This window comes from Nannospalax galili, unplaced genomic scaffold (assembly GCF_000622305.1).
Source record: "Nannospalax galili isolate Female #2095 unplaced genomic scaffold, S.galili_v1.0 scaffold617, whole genome shotgun sequence".
In the NCBI taxonomy this organism is placed as follows: Eukaryota; Metazoa; Chordata; class Mammalia; order Rodentia; family Spalacidae; genus Nannospalax; species Nannospalax galili.
In genome coordinates, this window is record NW_008341872.1 from 3,781,456 (window position 1) to 3,797,353 (window position 15,898).

The 15,898-nt window shown below is 39.1% G+C and overlaps 1 protein-coding gene across 1 annotated transcript in view; it reads left to right on the top strand.

The window, feature by feature from the left end:
- The window catches only part of Iqcj (IQ motif containing J), a gene marked incomplete at its 3' end in the record, with an annotated part of 198,837 nt that overhangs the window by 173,031 nt on the left and 9,908 nt on the right, over positions 1 to 15,898 (top strand). Inside the window, 1 exon segment of the mRNA XM_008837465.1 lies at positions 11,894 to 11,958. Coding sequence (XP_008835687.1) covers positions 11,894 to 11,958 — 65 coding nt within the window.

Genomic DNA, 15,898 nt, shown 5'->3' on the forward strand with positions numbered 1-15,898 from the left:
CAATTAAGACAATGCTTGATTATCGGGCAAGCCAAGGAGCTGACTAGGTGGCCACAGAGATGAAACTAACTTCTTAGCTGTATTCCACTGGTTTTGACAGAAGAACATCCAGAAAGATTCAGGTATGAGGGGGAGGAGGAACAGACACAAAAAGGAAAATCCCATAACCCGCCATTCATTCTAATATTTCACCTCTGAGTTACTTCAGAAAAACTGATGGCAGTGGGAAATCTGAGAAGTAGCTGGTCAATTATCCACCATAACCGCGTAGCCTATGATCCCTCACCACTCATAACAGAGATCGCATTTGGAACAGTTTGGAATGCTGTGTATTTAGGTTGTACCTTAATAATTTAACTTGTATTTTTCAGAGGGTTTTACCTTAAAATTTTCAAAAGACAGGATAGAGTATGGCAGAAATTTCCCTATTATTTTGTGAGTGAAACTGAGCCAGAAAGTTGGGCTGGACTTTGTGTGGGGATAATTTCTCCGACAAGGGATCAGTCATCACATACACATTTTATTCCTTTATTTAATATGATTGATTAATGTTATCAGTTGTACTTTTGGGATCATAGAAAAGGAACTACAAGGCAGAGCAAATTAAAATGACTTGGGATTTGGGGGCTCATTAGCCAGGGTCCAGGGATGGAGGAGATAACTTACTTAAGAGGGTCATTGAAAGGACATAATGAAATGAGGGCAGAGTTCAAGGGAAACCTCCAGGAATGGGGAAGAATCTGGAGCCATCAACCATTTGATGGTGAAAAGGAAGGAAAAAGAAGAGGAGGAGAGAAGGAAGGGAGGGAAAAGATGGATAAAAGGGAAGATATTGGGAGGAAAAGGGAGCATTTGTGGGAATACAGAATGAGCCACCACGTGAGAGAGGTCATTCTGTGAGAGCTGTGGTCTTCAGTTCTTCCCAACCAGTGCTCCAGTAAGAGGGCCAAACAAAGAGCATCGATACTCTGACTTCTCTCTTCACTCCTCTGCCTCATCCCACTGCCTTCCAATGCTAACACCCTTCCAAGAGTCACAAAGGGACTGGGTTGATAGAGATCCAAAGTAGGAGCTCCTTGAGACACAGAGGAGAGTGAGGGGTAAAGAGAATGTTCGAAGAGCAGAGAGTGTAACCCTTAGGTTACTACTTTCTTTGCATCTTAGCCAGAAAAGGATATTTGTTTCTTCAATGTGTATATTTATGCAATCCATAAATACTTTAAGACTAGCAAGAAGTGAGAAGACAAAGTCATTGACTGTCAGGAAGAAGAGCATGTGGATTCTGGCATTGTGTGACTGTATTTGAGCAGGTTTAGAGGAGTATGGGAAGGGTTGAGCTAAAACAGAGAGAGGCAAGCTGGGTCCTGCTGCAAAAGACCTTGGCCAGGGAGGAAGGAATTCATCCTGACAGCAACAAGGAGCTACTCATGGTTTCTGATAAAAACCAACAATGACACGAAATCAGAGATAGACTAGTGGGAGATAACAATGATGACAGAGACCATTTGTTTATGCTTTTAATGATAAATTAAAACAGAAATTTCTCAAAGATGAAACTCCTGATGAAGATTGTTGAGCAAGTTGACTTCCTTACCCATCTCTGAGCAAACGAAGACGTGCCTTGGAGCTTCCAGGCCAACTGAATTGAAGTGCTTTGTATAGTTAGCTTAAATAACCAAATGATGAAATCAATCCTCCAAATTGTCAGCAGAACAGCTGTTCAGAAAGCTCTTGTTAGTCATTGACCTTATGTTTAATACGATTTCCTAGAACATGTATAGTCAGATTGAATAAAATACTGCATCAAAGCCTGCCCCACCCAGCAACTCCCACAATGGAAGAATCAAGAAAAGTTATTGGCACACAGTGTGCAAATCCTTTCCTTCCTGCTCTCCTCTCCCAATGTATGAAAATAACGAAGCACATCATAGGCACATCTTAGATGGGAAGGTACTAGAACTATCATGAAACAATGTTCTTTACTAACCACGATGTTGAAGGTAAAAAGTATGAGGGGCTGGAGAGATGGCTCAGTGGTTAAGAGTACTGACTGTTTTTGCAGAGGACCCAGGTTCAAGGTTCAATTCCCAGAACCCATATGGTGGTTAACAACCATCCATAGCTCCAGTTCCAGGGGATCAGGTTAAGAGTACTGACTGTTTTTGCAGAGGACTCAGGTTCAATTTTCAGAACCCATATGGTGGTTAACAACCATCCATAGCTCCAGTTCCAGGGGATCTGATACCCTCTTCTGATTTCTGTGGGCATTACATGACATGGGTACACATACATGCATGCAGGCAATGTACTCATACACATGAAATAAAGTAAATACATTTAAAAAATAAGTACTAAATATTCACCTCTGGTTTTCCAAAATAATTAAGATTTCTCATACAATCGTAGGTTCTCTACAAATTGAACCCAAGCATAACCCTTTACATACCTTGGGTTTATTGATTATGTCATTGGAGGTGTGGTAGGGTGTTGAGAGAGTAAGTAAGATGAGAGAAAAGAGGATTTATGTGAAGAATACATGATTAGAGCTGAGAAGAAATTTTACTGTAAAAGCAAAATGCTAATATAAAATTAAAAGGATTATCTAATAGATATAATATCTGCTATATATCTGCTGATTATCTATCTATCTATCTATCTAGCTGTCATCTATCCTCTATCAATCATCTACCTATCTATCCAGTCTTTATTTTTTATTATATGTGTATATATGTGTGTGAGTGTATGTCACATGTATGAAGTGCCAACAGAGGCTAGAAAGGGGTGTTCTAGAGGCCAGTTCCTCTAGAAAAGGAGGATGTTCTCTTGACCACTGAGTCATCTCTCCAGCATCCTCTGTCTGCTCTATCTATTTATCATCATACTCTTCCTAAATAATTTTTGCCTCCAATTGCTACACACAGTTGCTAGCATACATTAATAAAATGGTTAAAATAAAAATAAATACCTCCGCAGCATTGCCTGACAAGGGTGCACTCACATACATGCAGACAATACACTCATACACATAAAATAAAAATAATAAATAAAAAAATAAAGAGATCCACACACCATAAAGTACAAGAAGAAGCAAAAAACTGTAGGCAACAGTCTACAAATAATAGTTACAATATTTAAATAATTTAGCTTAAGCTTCTAACCATCAAAGCAAAATGAATGGTTTCTGGAAGACTTGTACATTGGATTGTTGAAAAGAAATATGCTATAATATTATCAAAGGGGAAAGTTTCTCATTGCTAAATTCTAAAATGAATTTCTTTTTATTCACATACGTATGGGAGACACGGCAGCAACATGAACAGCATGTTGCACAAACATTTTATCAAATACGCAGAAATGTTCTTTATATGAAATGTATTTTACAAATGCTTGACCCAAAACCACCGTTTTATAACTAAAGGGCAATGAGACCATGGCCATTTATCCTTCTGTCTTCTGAATAAGGCATGATTTAAGACATTGCTAAAACAAAACAGGCGAACAGTGACTGTCCAGCTGTGAACTTGTATAGTTCTATGGCTCATCTTGGAGTTTTGTGTTCATTAGTTCTACATTATGGCTCATGGTTACTTCTCAGAAGTCTTTAGGTTGTTAAAAATCAAGAGACTCCCAAAATAACATAGACTATTGCTACAGCACTTTAAGGTAAGACCCTATTGCTGAAGACAGGTCACAATTCAGACACAGGACTTGAAACAGTCGAGCTGGAACTGACCTGGAAGCCTCTTCCCTGAAGACTAGCTCTCATGGTATCAGAGATATTATACAAGCTTCCAAAGAAGAAAACCAGTCAATGGTCCTAACCAGCTGTGAAGCCTAACAGCGACTGGCCCAGTGAGTTATTATTATTGGTGCAGTAGAGGCACTTTTACCTTGGGGGTATTCAACAGCCGTCTAATTGGAATTAAGCCCTGCTCAATGGGAGGAAACTCATGTGTGGTACTGTAAACATAGTCAAATACACACGACTGGAGAGGTCATAGACACTAGAGAAAAACTATTTTTGCCATATTCCTAGACAAACGTTGTTTTCTTACCTTATTCTAAATATGTATCATATTTACAGTCAAGTTTACCTTTCACCCCTCATCAAAGGAGCTTTTGTTGCAACAGATGGAGACTATGGTTTCCACAGAGTGGAGAATACAGATGGAAACTATGGTCAAACGTAGAGAATAACTGTCTGTGAGATGCTTATCCCTAAGTGACACAACTACAGTGCAATCTCAACACATAGAATGAATGAATCTTTCAAATCTCACCAGAGAGGTTTCCTTATGCAGTAGATGGTGATTAACACAGAAACTCAGAACTGGCCAATTTACAGGGAACAAGAGGTCACAGAGTGCTTATCCCTGAATAAGACACTTATTTCAAACTTCTGCCTCCCAGGGCTCAGGGATCATAGCAGAAGAGGAGGCAGACAGATTGTAAGAGCCAGAAGGGGTAGATGACCACAAGGAGACAGAGTCTTCCGGACAGCTGGACAGTTACTCATATGAACTCACAGTGATGATGACAGTATACACAAGTCTTATGCAAGCTCAAACCAGACAAAATCCCAGTATAGACATGAGACATAGGTTAGAAATACCAACCCAACCTAAAAAACTTTTGGCAACTGATGGGTCCTAGGAGGAGGAAAGACAGTGTCTTTCAGAGGTGGGGCTTAGTAGATAGACCCACACTGAAGGACATTCAAGGGCACAGATCAGACTTTAAAGGTTCTATTATAGATGTGTTCATTAAATTGAGCAGGGGAGGCTCTAGGAGAATGTGTAGATAGGGGAGAGGATCTAAAATACCATCAAACTATATTGTATGAAAACCACAAAAATTCAATTAAAAATAGCAATATAAAACTCAATTATGTTTTATGTAAGTGGGAGAATGTTTGGCTCACAAAACTGAAAAGTCCATTAGTATGCTGATTTCAAGCTTCTCCTGGTCTGTATAAGTTTGACCCAGAAGTCCACAAGTCCATGGCATCATTGGGGCTCTGCTTCTTATAGGTATGTATGTGAGAGGAGTGCGTGAGTAGATGTTTACTAACTTCAGATAGGGGACCAATGGCAGATCAAAGAAGCTATTCTACCCAACTCCAGCTTGTTGAACCAATGAGTTTACTGAGGTTACTTACAGGGGCATGAGTGATTCAAAGACAGTTGCATCTTTGAAAAGTCTACCAAGCAGGGCTGACGACTGAAAAATCTGCATTCCTTAAGCTCCCTGCCCAGCTTGCAGGGAGCTCCACTGAAGAGCCTTCTCTACCCTAGCAATTGTTTATTGCTTGTATGACCTTGTGGAGGGGCTTTGTGAGTCTTGTAAGTTTTTGAGCTTCCTGCGTCTTACAAACTTCCTGGGCCTTTAAGTTTCATCAGTTTCCTAACTCATAGGATTTTTCTTCTGCCCCCAGGAGGGACTGTTTAAATTCAGAGGGTATACATAGTTGAACAACTGCCTCCCTCTTCACATGTTACCTTTTTTATTTCACTTAGTACTGCTCACAACAGCAAATGCTTTCATCACAGTCCAGTTTTTTTTTTCAAAATCCTCATGGTTCAAAACCTAGAGGAAGAAACCAAAATTATTCTCCAGATTCTGAAATGAAATTTAAATAATTAACGTTGGAGATAGAGTGTTGGATAGGTAACGCTGCTTTGTGGAACTTACAATAGTACAGGGAGACAGACAGTAACCCAACAAAACACACATTAAGAAGTAATACTATTATAAATATAGTAATATAATCATAGATATGGCAAGTGTATAGTAAGCAACGAAGGACATGTTAAAGAAGCTACTCAGGGAAGTCTTTTGCAAGAAGACAAATGTTTGAGCAGACCCTAGATGAAGCAAATGAGAAAGCCATGTGATTTGGAGAACAAGTGTTTTATGAAGAGGGAAGAGCAAAGATGAGTGTTTACAGAATACCATAAGAGCAGGCTAGCTAGAGAGGAGTAAGTTGTCTAAATAGAAAATACCAGGAGTTGGGGATAGGGAGGTATAGGCCAAGGTGAAAAGTTTGGATTTTATTCCTAAAGTGATGGCAACCACTGGAAAGTTATGAACAGGAAGTATGCATTGCTTGTTTATAGTTATTTAACTATGATAGATTAATCAGCAGATTGGCCTTCTTATGCACAAAATATTTTGGTGATAGCAGATCAGAACTGAATAAGTAGCTTTACAAGATCATCATATCCATATGATACACACACACACACACACACACACACACACACACACACAGCACTGGGGATGGAACTGATGAGGGGGTTCTGCGACAGGACTGTCCTCAGCCCAGTTATGCTTGCCTCAGGGACCTAGGGTGCTGGATACTTGCAGTCACCAAAGACCAACCTGGGCCTGTGGTTCTACATTCACTGTCTCACACCAATGATGGTTAAAGACACATATGACACTTCTGGACATATGCAAAGTGGAAACAAACTTTACTAAGGAAAATTACAGAAAAGTAAGACATTAAGAAGAAATGAAACTCCTGGGAAAGGGAGGAGTTTCCAAGAGAGGAAAAAGCTGTTGAACTTCTTTTTCTAAAGTTTTTATAGGGGTACAGTATGGACTGGGTAAAGACTGAAATAATTGCGATGAGATCGGTTAGTTCTTTGGGCTATCATGGGCTAAGCAAATGAAGGTCCACATGTTCCTCAAATGGCTCCCTGGCCCGACCGGGGAGATGATCTTGTGCTGCCCACCCAGTTGAAGCCCATCTCTGTTCATCTCTGACTTGTGCTTTGTTGGCTGCTGACCTTGATTGACTGCTATCTGTCAGCCTTGGCCAGTGTTACCATCCTCGGCCTCACAGACATGTCTTGCTGGCCGCTAATTAGACTGTGTTCTCACATTAATGTGATCAGTCTGCAGTTTTGCAATGGCAGAGAGTTCATTCTATCACAGATACCAGGATGTTGCTGTAGTCTTCTTTGGTTACCTCACACTTAGCTCCTTGTTAGAAGCCATCCTTACTTAAAATTTAGTCTGTTACTATTAGTTGCATTAAAATAAGAACATATGAAAGGGCAACAATGCCTTATATATGTTCCTTAAGGGATTCAGAGGTCAACCAGTTTGCAGTCACTGGTTCAGAGTCCCTTCCTTCCTCATACCAGGTATACTTGGCTAACTCACTCCATATTGTAAGCATCTCTGTTTCTCGTGCTTAGAGTTTCTGGCCTTACTATTGCAAGTCTAATGTTCCTTTAAACACTAAAGTCCATTCTCAGTGTGATTTACATGAGTCATTTTCAGTTTTCGCCAAGGGCCCCTTTCCCTTACTACCTACTGAGAGCTAGCTCCTGTACCAGAACCACCCCTCACATATGTTTGATAAGTCTCTACCACTGAGCTACATCTCCAGTTTCCAAGATAAGTTTTGTATAATTAATTTTTATTGTTTGGAGCATTTCATACATGAATACTGAATTTATATCATTTTCACCCCTTTTTCTTCCCCCATGACCCCTCACTTCCTCTCAATTTCATGACCGTCTTGTTTAATTATTGTTTAAATAATTATTGTTTTAATGTTGCTTATATATACATGTGTTTATGGCAGACCACTTGTGATTCACTAACTTATCAGGGAGCTCATCCCTGGAAAAAACTGAATCTCCCTCTTTCAGTAGCCATTTATTTCTTGTAGTTCTTCATCTAGGCATGAGGTCTTCTGACATGTCCCCCATCCACATGGACATGTCAACTGGAGTTCCCAATTATGTAGGTCTTGTTTAGGCCACCATATTGTTGATATTACATGGGTGAAACTTCCTCTCACATCTAAAAGATACCCTCTAGGAGCAAGTATCCTGGTCCTCTGGCTCTGACCATCTGCCCCCTCTTCCATGATGTTCCCTGAGCCTTAGGTATAGGGGTTGTGTTGTTAATGTATCAATTTGGGCTGGGCATTTGTTCTGCATTTTGACCAATTGTGGATCTCTGTAATAGTCTACATCTGTTGCAAAAAGAAGCTTCTTTGAGGAGGGATGAGAGCTACACTTATCTGTGAATATAAGGATAAATATTTAGAATGTTAATGATCATATTGGTTTAGAAAAATGGCACTAATAGGTTCTTTTCTAAGGTCTATGACCTCTCCAGCTATGGATGTTTGGCTATGTTTACAGTACCAGGCATGAATTTTCTCCTATTTAAAACAAGCCTTAAGTTCAATTAGAAAGCCATTGGTTACCTCCAAGATAAAACTGCCATTATTGAAAAAAAAAAGCCACTATTGCATTATTGGGGATGTTACTGGGCCAGACATTGCTATTTGTAGGTTTTACAGCTGGTTAGGATTGATTGCTTTTCTCCCTTGTCAGCTTGCCTAGTACCTTTGGATGCTATGAGAGTTAATCCTCAGGGAGAAGGCTCCCAGGTCAGTTCAAGCTGAATTTTCCAAGTTCTCTGTCTGAAGTATGTGGTATTGTCAACAATGAGGTCTTGCCTCAAGTTCTGGGAGGCAACAAAGTACAATGGCAATAGCCTGTGTTATGTCAGGGGTCTCTTTGACTACCCTGACCAATAATGTAAAGAGAAATTTCCTATGCATGGCACTGAGAATTTTGTTAGGTAGTCTACAGCTCTTAATTCGGAGCATTAGCACCTCCTGTGGCATAACTCCATTTAACACACATTATATGTATTTTAAGTAAGCTTTTAAGATATGTCTCTCTATGATTTTTTTCAAACATCTTTGGTGTTATATATGTCTCCTCCTCCTCCCCAGTTAAAGTCTCCCCAATTTTTCCCATTTTCCCCTTGATAGCACTTATACCACACTATTCCCTTCTGTAGAGCTCCTTGTCCCATCCCCCTCAGGTCTCCTTCTACTTTCCTGGCTTGAGCATTTACCTCTTACTTCAGTTTACATGCTCAGTTCTAAAGGATCCACAAATAAGAGACAACATGCGGCATTTGTCCTTCTGGATCTGGGTTACCTCACACAATATAATGTTTTCCAGTTCTATCCATTTACCTGCAAATTTAATGATTCATTTTTCTATACTTCTTAATAATATTCCATTGTGTATATGAACCACATTTTCATTAACCATTCATCAGTTGAAGGACATTTAGATGGTTTCCATTGCCTAGCTATTGTGAAAAGAGCAGCAATGAACACAACTCAGCAAGTATCTCAGTATAAGATGTGGAGTCTTTTGCGTATATGTCAAGGAGCGTGATGTATTTGGGCCATATGATAGATCTTCCCTTGTTTTTTTGAGACTTCACCACACTTACTTCAATAGTGGCTAGGCCAGTTTATATTCCCATAAACAGTAAATGAGGGGCCCCTTTCCCCACATCCTCACCAGAATTTGTTGTCAGTTGTTTGCTTGATCTTAGCTATTCTGACTGGAGTAAGATGAAATCTGAAAGTAGTTCCCCCAGATACCTTTTATCTTTCTATTTTATTATCCTCAATATATGGTTTCCTTCCTGTGGGAACAGTGGATGCAACACTCTGGATCTCAATAAGAAGAGTGAAGAGAAAAGAATCAAAAGCCACACACTTGGCTACATCTGTTCCTTTGTATCATAAAACACTAGTTAATGCAGAAGCCCATTCAGTAGACTTATGCTCAGATTCTGATGAGGGAAAAGTGAATCTCAACCCTGTCACATACCATACACAAAAGTTAATTCAACACTGATCATAGACCTATGTGGAAATCAGCTATCCGACCTCTAGAAGAAAATACATGAGACTGTGTCAACAGCATTATGATAGGCAGTTATTTCTTAGGATACAGAAAACATTGAATATCAAAAATAAAGAAAATAAATTATATTGCATCCAAATAGGAAACTATCAAAAAGCTGTTATCAAAATTTATGCAATGCTATACTATTCAACAACAAAAAGAAACAAACTACTGATATATGCCACATGTAATACAGAATGGACTAAATTAGCCATAAAAGAACATAAAAGTTTATATGATGTTCTAAATCAGACACAGTCTAAATGGATAAAATTCAAAACAGAGATGCTTTTGTATAGGACACCAAAGAAATTTTGTGATGCAAGAGAATACCCCATGTATTTACCGTTTAGGGATATGAGTCCACCAGTGAACATATATGATAAAACATCATGTTGTACACTTATGTATTTCTCGTGCTTTATAAATTGTTATTCTCCAACTTGTAAAACCCTAGATACTGAAAAATCACCCTGAATTATGTGAGGAGAAGTAATTAATATGGCCTGATTTGGGAAGGAGTGACATGGTTCACAGACCATTGGCTTAGACCAGACTGAGAAGTGGTCAACTCAGATCTGTTTAGAAAGTGGGGTCAAGATGAACAGACTGATAGACAGTGGAATTTGAGAGGAAGAAAGCTGACTAACTAACTCTGGCTCTGCATAATAGCTGAATGAATAGGAATGACATTTGCTAAAATGAGGAAGAAGCAGTGAAGCAGGAGGTTTGAGCAGGAGCGTTTAGACAAGGAGGTCAACACCTCCACTTTGAATTTGGGATGCTTCTTAGATTCGCACATGGAACTATCAAGAAGGCAAGTAGATGCAGAGAGTAGATTTAAAACTATGAGGCCTGATGAAATCCCCTAAGAAGTGGGGGTAAACAGTAGTGAGAATGGCAGAGGTCCAGGACACATAGCTGGTATGTGTACAGAGGAACTGAGGTTATGTAGAGCCTAGCAGATGTAATTAGGGGGTATCTTTGCTCTGGATCCTGTAGAATGTAGCACATGGAGAAGAAATTGCTCCATCTTAGGACCACAAGGAAGAAAGCATGCTGGGGGACTCAGCCATGTTTGTTACCAGTAAAATTCTCTGTACACTAAAACTCTTTTCTAAATATTCCCTTGATCTTCTTGCTCTCACAACTTAGCTGTCCCCAGAACAGCAAAGCATGGTTCAGCTGAAACAGGACAATTAAGAGAGTGTTCTAAGGAATTAAAGACAGTTTAACTAATAATAGACTGAAGTTGCAAAGAACCCAGTGGAAAGGTTGGAGGGACCGAGGAGAGGGGGATTGGGTCAAATCCTGCAATGTGCAGTGCAGGTATGATTTAAAGTTTGTACAAAGATATATAGAGCATATATGCAAAGATATGAAAATATTACCCCTCTTTACATCAGAGACATTTGGGTATTGGTATCCTTAGAGACTCTAGAACCAATACCCCACAGGCAGTGAGGGATGCCTTTAGTTCTAATTGTGGCATTTTCCTGATACTTTCCTGGTACTTAAGTACTTTTAGGAGATGAGACACATAGTATGGCCTCAGGGAACAGCAGTCTCCATAGGAACAGAGTGCTGGAAGCCTTCTTTACATCTCAATCTTATCTTTGGTAATCAAACTGAGGAACTACAAGTCTTATCAGGAACTGGCCTCAACTTCCATAACATCCCTGTAGTCAGAAATGGGATCATGATGACTATGGATACTTGAAATTCAGAGAAGGTGTAGGGGTGTGTGTCTGTCTGTCTGTCTGCATGTACATAGGCATATGCACTGCAGAGAAAAGGTTACCAGGAGACAAGAGAGAATCTTTTCTGGAGAGCCAAGCTTAGCACAACTTCGTTAGAGTCTCATTCAGCAACTAGCAAACTATACCGTTGTAGGTGGGTTCATATAAAAGCATCCCCACTCTGGAAGAATGACAGGACTCGTGCTACTTGATTATGAAAAAATTCACTCAATTTAAGAGATAATATTGGATTCCAATTAAAGCAAGTTGTTAAACTTTGTTGCATGTTTAGGTACCAAACCATTGTAACCCCTAGAATCAAACAATGGTGGTGTATCTCAATGTTGCTAATAATATTGCCAGAGGTATAAGATATCAATTTGTGAGCTATCTTTTTCTTTTTTACAGGAAGAACTGAAAAGATTACAGAATCCTTTAGAACAAGTTAATGATGGAAAATATTTGCTTGAAAAGTAAGTAAAAATTCAAAGGAAGTTAAATTACCTGCTAACTTGAAAAGATGACACAAAAAAAATAAACTGGCGAAGCAAAAATGACTACATAAATTTGACAGTTGCTTATGGTATCTTTGGGATCAGGGCTGAGAAATATGGTCCATTTGAAATATAGTCTCGTATATTTAAGAGTAGCCTTTCTGATTGACAGAATAACGTGATGTGTAGATGTCTCTTGTGGATGTCCTAGAGCTTGAAACATGACCTTGTTTTATCTTTGGCTTTTAAGCATGGGAATTTATAGAAGGCAAACATAAATTTTAGAAACAAGGCAAAGATAACCCAGACTAATAGAGTGAACATTCAGAATAATGCTTCAAAATGAAATACCATTGAGCTTTACACAAAGTGAAAAAAAAAGAGAGAGAGAGAAAGATGATATTGAATGAAGATGAAAGACCATGGTCTTGACAGTCTTTCTAAAGACTTCAAATGAAACACTCCAGCACAGATGGTGCCCTCAGTATCAGTTCCTTCCCTTTCCATCTGGGTAGGTGTTTGGATAGTACATCTTGGCTTTTCTACTTCTGTGATCCTATAGCCTTGCCAGGCCACCTATTAAAGGACAGTTTGACTGTGATTGGATGTGTTGATCTGTTGATGGGATGAAGTTTCTGAGTTACTTACAGATTTGACCTATGGCATTCTTGTCATGATATTCTCATTAATATGAACACATAAGAATAAAGGAATTTAGATATTATGGAAAACATTGTGGTGGTTCCTCAAATTTTTAAAAATAGAACTACTATATGATCAAGCAATTCCCCTGCATTTTATATCTATCTATCTATCTATCTATCTGTCTATCTATCAATCTATCTATAATCTATCTATCAATCATCTATCATCTATCTATCATCTATCTATCAATCATCTATCATCTATCATCTATCAACTATCTAATCAATCATCTATCATCTATCTATCTATCATCTATCTATCAATCATCTATCATCTATCTATCTATCATCTATCTATCAATCATCTATCATCTATCTATCTATCATCTATCTATCAATCATCTATCATCTATCTATCTATCATCTATCTATCAATCATCTATCATCTATGAAAGTAGTCCATCAAGAGACATCTTTACTCTCTACTGTCCATTCCAACAAGACCCACAACCACCAAGATTTGGAGACAACCCAAGGATCAATAAAGAGATAAAATATGAAACATAGACAAAATGGGATATTATTTAGCTATAAAAAGAATAAAACCCAACATTTGGTACAGCATGGATAAACTAGGAAATATTACATTAAATAAATAAGCCAAACCCTGAAAGACAAATATCCCCTTGATCTCACTCATATGTGGAATCTAAAAATTTTGACCTCAGAAGTTGAGTAAAATGATGCTGGGGAGAGGAGAGGGGAGGGATGGGGAAAGCTTGGGTAAGGGGTACTAAGTACATTTAGATAGGAGCAAGAAGTTCTGAGTTGCTATTGCACACAAGGGTGAGCATGGAAAACAATAACCTGTACTTTTGCATATTTCAGAAGTTTAATCATAAAGAAATGTTTAAGGAGACAGGCTTAAAGAGATTTAAATATTATGCCACATAGATCTGTTTGGAAACAGTACATGTTATTCCATTAATTTGTACAATTTAAAAAATATCTGTGTGTGAGTGTATGTGTACATGCATGTGGAGTGCTGGTGGCTGTGTACAGGCATGGAGTCTAGAAGAGACATTGGATGTTCTCCTCTGTCAGTCTCTTCCAATTCCTTTAAGGTAGATAGGGTCTCTCCCTAAGCCTCCCTAAGCTCACATTTCCTTGGCTGGCCTGTGAAGGAAGCCTGTGAATACCAGAAGTCTTCCTGTCTGTCTACCCCTTTGGAGCTGAAGTGCAGTCATGCACAAACATCTGGTTTGTTACATGGATGTTGGAATCTGATTTCAGGTTCTCATGATGGCAAAGCAAGCACTTTTAACCACTGAGCCATCTCTCAGCCCTTACATGTACAAGTTTTATCTATTGGCTGAAAATTAATTTAAATTAAATCCCTACATCAACACCATCACTAGGTATTTTTAAACAATAACAATGAATGGGAGTTTAGCTGATTTGGTAAGATTTTTCTTCCATGGAGGCTCTTGTAATGATGTTAGTTTGACATCAGTGATTCTTTACTGTGCTGGTACTTAGAATCACCCAGTAAGCTTAAGAAAAATACCCTGACTCAAGCCCCACCCCAGACAAACTGAAACTAAACCTCTGAGGAGGAACCTGGAGTCAGCATGGAACAACTTCCTTCAGGTGTTTCTGAGGAGGAGCTGGGTGGAGGACCAGTGAAGTAGATGTGTTTTAGTCTCTTCAGTTACTCAGTAAACACCCCTGGCAGCAGAAGTCTCTAAGGGCACACTGCCTCTGAGATGTTCAGCCCATTTGTGTATTGAACCTGGCTATGTCAGTTTTTCATTATTGATTTAAATGTAGGAAATGAACTTCAAAAGTTTCATTTTTTTCTTGTTAATTGACCATTGCTCCATGCTAGATCTCTCACTGCCACCACCATATGTATCTGCCTGCTCTGTGCCCTCGGGAAGACATGGGAGAATGAGTGGTCCATGTACAGACTTGTGCCTCCTGCAGCTTGCCCTTTCCCTTGTGGTATGCAAAGACCCAGGAAATCTAAAAGCTTCTGGAAATGACTGGTCTGTTTTGCAGGCTTGTGTTCTGTTTTGATGGAGGAATTCTGGGGATGGCAGTTTTCCTCTCTTCAAAGCACACAGGCCCATGGCCTTCCATGGGGAGACAAGGCAGGCAGGGGGAGTTCACATGAAACTTTCTCTCTCCTGGTCATCAAAAATAGAGGAAGAAACACAAAGTGGGCATTAGCCCCAAATATTTACATGGACACAGTGGGCACTGGCCCCAGTATTTGCATGGATTTGGGGTACATTTGTATGGATTTCTGGAATTTTCCTGGTCGGCTTGCAGGAAGGGCTATGTCCTTGAAACCTGTCAGATGTGATTGAAAAACTGGTGGACTCTGAGTGAGCAGATTACGTACTTCATTACAGCTGTAGCTGGCCGAGGTGTGGGTGTAAATCACTTCAGCTATTCAAAATGACCGTGAGCTAAGTGATCGTGGTGTCAAGGCAGTTGATTGGTTATTCCCCCTTGGACCATTACCTTTATTCTGAATGCTCAACAGGGTTTTGTGGTAGACATCAGTATAAAGGGAGGGAAAGCTACAATTCCAAACTGTGCAGGCCCATTTGGGGGCATTGGAATACACATACATGGTTGCACACACAGGCACACGCACATACATGTATGCATATGTGCACATATAGACATACTTAATAAAGCTTGACAAATACCCCCAAATAGAGAAGGAGATTTAGTAAGCCTATAAATTAACAGGTGCTTGGGAGTCTTTTATTTATGATGATCACTTATTAACTTAAGACCTCGTTTGGGGGCATTGGAATACACATACATGGTTGCACACACAGGCACATGCACATACACGTATGCATATGTGCACATATAGACATACTTAATAAAGCTTGACAAATACCCCCAAATAGAGAAGGAGATTTAGTAAGCCTATAAATTAACAGGTGCTTGGGAGTCTTTTATTTATGATGATCACTTATTAACTTAAGACCTCATGGAGAGTGCCATTTTTCTTTTGTAACTATTGAATCAGGCTGAGTAGGAGACCAAGTTTAACTACTCTACTAACATATAATCATTTGATTGATGAGATGGACAAATGTTAGTCAATAGAAGCCAATACATGTTTCTTATTTATAGCTTATTGGTGATGTATAAGTTATATGTCCAAATTAAATAATATAAATGTTTTCTTTATTAAAATGTTACTATTTCTGTCTTCGGTTATTGCAGGTTCCATAACCTCTATTGTCAAT